The sequence below is a fragment of the Saprolegnia diclina genome (genome assembly GCF_000281045.1).
Source record: "Saprolegnia diclina VS20 unplaced genomic scaffold supercont1.8, whole genome shotgun sequence".
Classification (NCBI taxonomy): Eukaryota; Oomycota; class Saprolegniomycetes; order Saprolegniales; family Saprolegniaceae; genus Saprolegnia; species Saprolegnia diclina.
This window is the reverse complement of record NW_008246075.1, coordinates 674670-679518: the sequence shown is the minus strand read 5'-3', so window position 1 is coordinate 679518 and position 4849 is coordinate 674670. Positions and strand designations below refer to the sequence as shown.

The following is a 4849-nucleotide window of genomic DNA, read 5'->3' as shown; positions in this document are numbered from 1 at the left end:
AGCACGGCTCATCACACGGCAAGGTGCTGCTACACCATTCTAGCCCAACAGCCACATGTGGTCTTTACAGGGCGACAACGGGCGCAGTCGGATACAGTGTAGGAAAGACCATTGTTGTGTTTTGCGTCTCCACGAGTCAAACCGTTTCGGCAAAAAACTGATGACCAGCAAGCCATCTGTGTGGTTCTGTACAAATGGGTCTCACGCTGCTACCACGCAAGAGACCGTGCCGTTTGCTTTGGCGGGGCTTGTAGCTCGAACGACGCTTGTTCGTAAATGCGTGTCGTCGGACGCTGACGCCGAGAAAGCTTCTTCTCCGTGTGGACTGGTGGCGCCGCGACCCTCGTGTGAAAGTGTGCGTGGTCATTCAAGTGCTCCAGTTGCCGCGATACCTACGCATGTATGAATCGTGTTTGCGTCCGACAGCGATATGGGTAGCGTACCGCTCCCCGTTGCAACGTGCCCGTGCCCTCGGTATCGAGGCACATAAAGAGCATATCAATGTCGCTGCTAAAGACGCGTTCATCGTTGTCCATTGCCACCTACAAAAGATCGAACCATCACAGCCTAGTGTTGGAGTAGCATGCCTCGTCAAAGCATTGCCGGAACCGCGCTTTCGTAAGCAGTGGGCTGCCGTGGTCCACGGGCTATACGACGACTCAGTCCGATTTGGCCAAATGCAGTGGTGAGGCCTACTCGGTTCCGGGCTTTGTCTAATTTGTCGATCGCGACTTGAAGACGTGGTACGAGTCGAGCCGAGAGACACGGCTGTGTCTTCCTCACATCAACGGCGCCCTGCACCTTGAGCTTGGGCAAAATAACTTCAATTTCGGGGTCGGGAGTGGCGCTGCTTGGCCGAGGGGTTGGCAAGCGCGGGGTCGCGGGATGCGCATGGCTGCGTGGTGTCGCGGATCGCAACACTCGCTCATTTGGAACGCCACGCCGGGGGGTGCGCGCGGGGCGCATGCTCGATGACAATCACGCTATTTTTACACCCACTCATCCTCTCCATCATCAATGGTTGGAGCTCCATTTTGAAAACTGAACTGCTTCTTCGCTTTCAGCTGCACAGTTCGAGGTACTTGGTCCTTGCACACTTTAGCACCACGAGCTCCCAGAACATCACGTTGTAGCTATTGTACATTGACCGTAGTGATGGTCGCACATCACACACCGCTGGTCAACGCTTCGACTTGCATGCAAAAGCTGCTGCCAGCTCACGCTGCACGGCCCTCAGTTTGTACTCTCCTCCTGCTGGTGGTCATGCCTAGCTTTGCGAGTTAAACATCCCTCTCCAATCGCAAGACGAAAGAATTACACGACTGACTAGGCTTGTTGTTTGGATCTTGTGTCGGAAACGATGCAAGAAAACGCTGGATTCCCATCCAGTGTTTGCAAAGAAACCGTCGCGTCGTGAAACGGTTAGTCCGCATAACCACCGCTCCGTATCCGGACGCCTCGCCCGAAACGACCTTTGGGCAGTTGCAGATTGGTCGTCTCGAGCGCAAAATGAAGCACGAGCAGTTCACCGAGGAAGACGACACGGAGGAAGAGGTCGTCCTCAATGTGCGTCGGCCCTCGCGCCTCACGATCCCGGACCCGGCCGAGAAGCGCAACATGTACGCGGACTCGCCCCGCGCCAGCCGCGAGCCGCCGACGCTCTCGCTGGCCGAGCAGCGCCGGCGCAAGCTCATCGGGTGCTCGTCGCTGGCCGCGCTCTTCCTGAGCGTCGTCGTCTGCATCGCCATGATCCGCGTTCTCTCGGGCAACGAGCATCTCAGGTACTTAACAGCATGCGACATGGGCTAGCACTCAATGGATCTTGCAGCGCGCTCACGCCAAACCAGCGAAACTTTATGCTCGCCACCAAAGCTGCCGGCGCGAAAGAGACGCTTGCGTACTACACCAAGGTACATGTAATGGGGCATGCGTCGATGCCCATGTGTCTTATAGGAGTCGCGCGCCGCGGGCTCGACGGGTGACCTCGCGATGGCCAAGTACATTATGCAAAAGGCGCTCGACTTTGGCTTCCCAGAGGACAAAATCAAGCTCAGCGAGTACGAGATTCTGCTCAACGAACCCTCGTCGGTACGCGTTGGTCTTGTTGGCGCCGTCAAAGACCTCTCCGAGTCCTACATCAACAAGCCTTCGGTACAACTACACCTTGGTACTCCACTGACCCGGCGTAGGTGACTCCGTTTCACTATTACTCGATGAACGGAACGGCCCAAGGCAAACTCGTGTACGCCCACTACGGCCGATCTAACGACTACGACGTACGTCCTGTGCACACGAAGCACATAATCTGAACGGCCCGTACGACGTGTAGAGACTGCGCGCTGCGGGCGTCAACTTGAACGGCAAGGTGCTCTTGGTGCGCATGGGTCGGATCTCGCTTGCGGCTAAAGTCGAAATCGCCAAGGAGACAGGCGCTGTCGCCGTTCTCACCTACAGGTACACATGGTCCTCGCCGCGCTTAATTCCACGTTCGGGGCTAGTGATCCGGCGGACAATGGCAGTATGCAAGGCAAGGCGTGGCCAAACGGGCCTTATGCACCCACGGATCGTGCGTCCTTTGGCACTGTTTACATGGGCAATGGAGATCCGTCCACGCCCGACGATGTTTCGGTGCCACTCATGGAGCGGCTGCCCGTGGACATGGTCTTCTCGGAGAACAACACGCGCAACCTCATGCCGCAGATCGTGAGCGTGCCGATTAGCGCGGACGTTGCCAAGAGCTTGCTCGTCAGCGTGAACGCAGGCGTGGCCGCCAAGAGTCTCTTCCCCGACTTTGCGCCGGGGCTCAAGGGTGTGTCGTACCTCTGCAACGACAGCTCGCACGACGTGGTCGTGGAAAACATTGTACGGACTCGCTATGTGTCTTCTCCAGTCTTATGTCTGGGGGAGTAGCAAAAGTACAGCTACAAGAAGACGTGGAACGTCGTCATCTTGCTCGAGGGTACGCGCGAAGCCGACCGCATGGTGCTTGTTGCGAGCCAGCGCGACTCGATCACGTCCGGCGCCATCTCCCCCGGCAGGTACAATTTCTTATAGTCAATCATCGCGTATGACTCATGTGTGCAGTGGCAATGCGGTCTTTATCGAGATGCTGCGTGGCATCGGGAACCTTTTGAGTCAAGGGTGGGCGCCCCACCGCACGCTCTTCTTGGCGTCCGTGGACGCGGAAGACTATGGTAACGTCGGCACCTCCGAGTGGATAGATCGCCACTCGTCGAGTTTTGCGGCGCGTGCCGTCGTCTTTCTAAACGTTCGTGACGCGGTGATTGGCCCCGGTGCGCTGACCGTTGAAGCGAGCTCGAGCTTGCGCACGGCGCTGCTCTACGCGACGCTCGGCATTGCGCAGCCCGAGACGAATCCGAGTGATACGCTCAACCCGTCGAGCATTCTCAGCAACATTTCGCTGCATTCGGACGAGGGTGCGGTCTCTGGCCCGACGTCGTTTATCCACGGCAACACGACACTGGTCTGGGAAGACTTGACGAACGCAGTCTCGGACTCGATTTACTACTACTGGCTCAAGGCCACGAAAGCCTCGGACCCGACCGCCGTGACGCCGTCGATCTTGACGCCCGGGACGACGCACCTCTTGTCGCCTTTTGTCGTCCGGCTGGGTGTGCCCGTCGTTGAGCTTGCGTTTGACTCTGGCATCGACTCGATCGACGATACGTCGTACGACACGCTCGACTGGATGAAGGCGTATGGTGATCCGTCCTTTACGTTTCATCGCGCCGCCGCCCAGGTATACTACACTGGAGTGCTTGGTGCTGATTCGTTTGTGGTTGCGATAGCTCTACGGTAGCATCATGCTTTCGTTCAGTGACTCGGTGTTTTTGCCCTACGACTTTGTCGAGTATGCCAAGGACCTCCGCGCTGGAAAAACGCAGCTCGTCTCAGTCCTCTCGACGTACAAGGCATTTTCGCTGAACCTCGACCGTCTCGAGCGCGCGATCGTTGCCTTCACAAAGGTCGCAACCAACGTCAACAAGGTAGCCGCATTTTTGTTGCCCGCATGGCTTTGTTCAAATGCGATTAGGAAATTGTGCAAATGTCCGACGAGATGCTCGACGTGCTGAACGGTCAGATGATTGTCGACGTCAAGCGGGCACGGGACATGAACAACCGTCTCATGATGACGGAGCGCGCGTTCTTGTTCCCGGAAGGTCTCCCGGGAAAGCCGTGGATGAAGCACGTACGTCACTCTGGTGTGTTTGTGCCATGCAAATTGTGACTCGTGTACCTAGTCGATTTATGGTCTGTCGGTGTGGAACGACTACAACGTGACGCTATTCCCGGGCGTCTTCACGGCGCTGAGCGAAAAGAGCCTCATTGACGCCAAGCACCAGCTGCACCGCCTCTGTCGCACGATCGAAGATGCGACTGATACTTTGGCAACGGTCAAGCTCGCGTAGAGGCTAGAATGGACGATAGTAGTCCTCTACTTGTTGTTGTGACCTCGACGAATTCACGCGAGGTCGACAAAGAGCAAGAGTCTCGTACCTACTTACTAGTAATATACATGACACATGCATACTTTTCGTTCCCTTGGTAACTATCAGCTTTCTTGGTGCAACTAAGATTTAAAAAATACTACGTAGTATATGAACGCGCTTCGCGTTATCTTCATTACAAAAACTTCGCTTACGTAGAGACTAGCAATCTCCTCTTCTTCGTTCGCTCGCCGGGTCGTGGCGGCGCAGGCGGGCGGTACGGGGGTTCCGAGTTCCTCTGAAGACTCCCGGGGGCGCTTCTGGCCGCGAGTGAGTTCCATAACGACACGATTCGTGAAGGCCTTCCAGGCTAAGATGATCACGAGTAAAATGGGTGAAAT

At 56.4% G+C, this 4849-nt stretch overlaps 3 protein-coding genes across 3 annotated transcripts in view; 2 read left to right on the top strand and 1 right to left on the bottom strand.

Moving 5' to 3' along the window:
• Nucleotides 1-102, top strand: part of SDRG_03497 (hypothetical protein) — a gene marked incomplete at both ends in the record, with an annotated part of 1693 nt that extends 1591 nt beyond the window's left edge. Inside the window, one exon of the mRNA XM_008609130.1 lies at nt 52-102. Coding sequence (XP_008607352.1) covers nt 52-102 — 51 coding nt within the window. The remainder of the gene's footprint in view (nt 1-51) is intronic.
• On the bottom strand, nt 88-984 carry SDRG_03496 (hypothetical protein). The gene is made up of 4 exons (XM_008609129.1): nt 697-984; nt 588-647; nt 444-542; nt 88-392 (listed from the first exon to the last, which is right to left on the bottom strand). Exons 1-4 carry the CDS (start codon nt 964-966, stop codon nt 210-212), a joined length of 612 nt encoding a protein of 203 aa, XP_008607351.1. The 5' UTR covers nt 967-984; the 3' UTR covers nt 88-209.
• A 503-nt stretch (nt 985-1487) lies between these two features.
• Nucleotides 1488-4557, top strand: SDRG_03495 (hypothetical protein). Its single transcript, XM_008609128.1, has 11 exons — nt 1488-1781; nt 1829-1910; nt 1954-2151; nt 2190-2276; nt 2330-2454; nt 2499-2862; nt 2911-3038; nt 3085-3760; nt 3810-4007; nt 4055-4210; nt 4263-4557. Exons 1-11 carry the CDS (start codon nt 1510-1512, stop codon nt 4428-4430), a joined length of 2454 nt encoding a protein of 817 aa, XP_008607350.1. The 5' UTR covers nt 1488-1509; the 3' UTR covers nt 4431-4557.
• The last annotated feature ends 292 nt before the right edge of the window (nt 4558-4849 follow it).

Bases quoted from the DNA above. Each gene is read 5' to 3' on its own strand.
- SDRG_03496 (XM_008609129.1), bottom strand. From the start codon at position 966: ATGCGCCCCGCGCGCACCCCCCGGCGTGGCGTTCCAAATGAGCGAGTG. The intron at 648-696 runs GTAGGCCTCACC...GTCGTCGTATAG, and splicing joins TAGACAAAGCCCGGAACCGA to CCCGTGGACCACGGCAGCCC. The intron at 543-587 runs GCATGCTACTCC...GATCTTTTGTAG, and splicing joins TCCGGCAATGCTTTGACGAG to GTGGCAATGGACAACGATGA.
- SDRG_03495 (XM_008609128.1), top strand. From the start codon at position 1,510: ATGAAGCACGAGCAGTTCACCGAGGAAGACGACACGGAGGAAGAGGTC. The intron at 1,782-1,828 runs GTACTTAACAGC...TGGATCTTGCAG, and splicing joins TCGGGCAACGAGCATCTCAG to CGCGCTCACGCCAAACCAGC. The intron at 1,911-1,953 runs GTACATGTAATG...TGTGTCTTATAG, and splicing joins CGCTTGCGTACTACACCAAG to GAGTCGCGCGCCGCGGGCTC.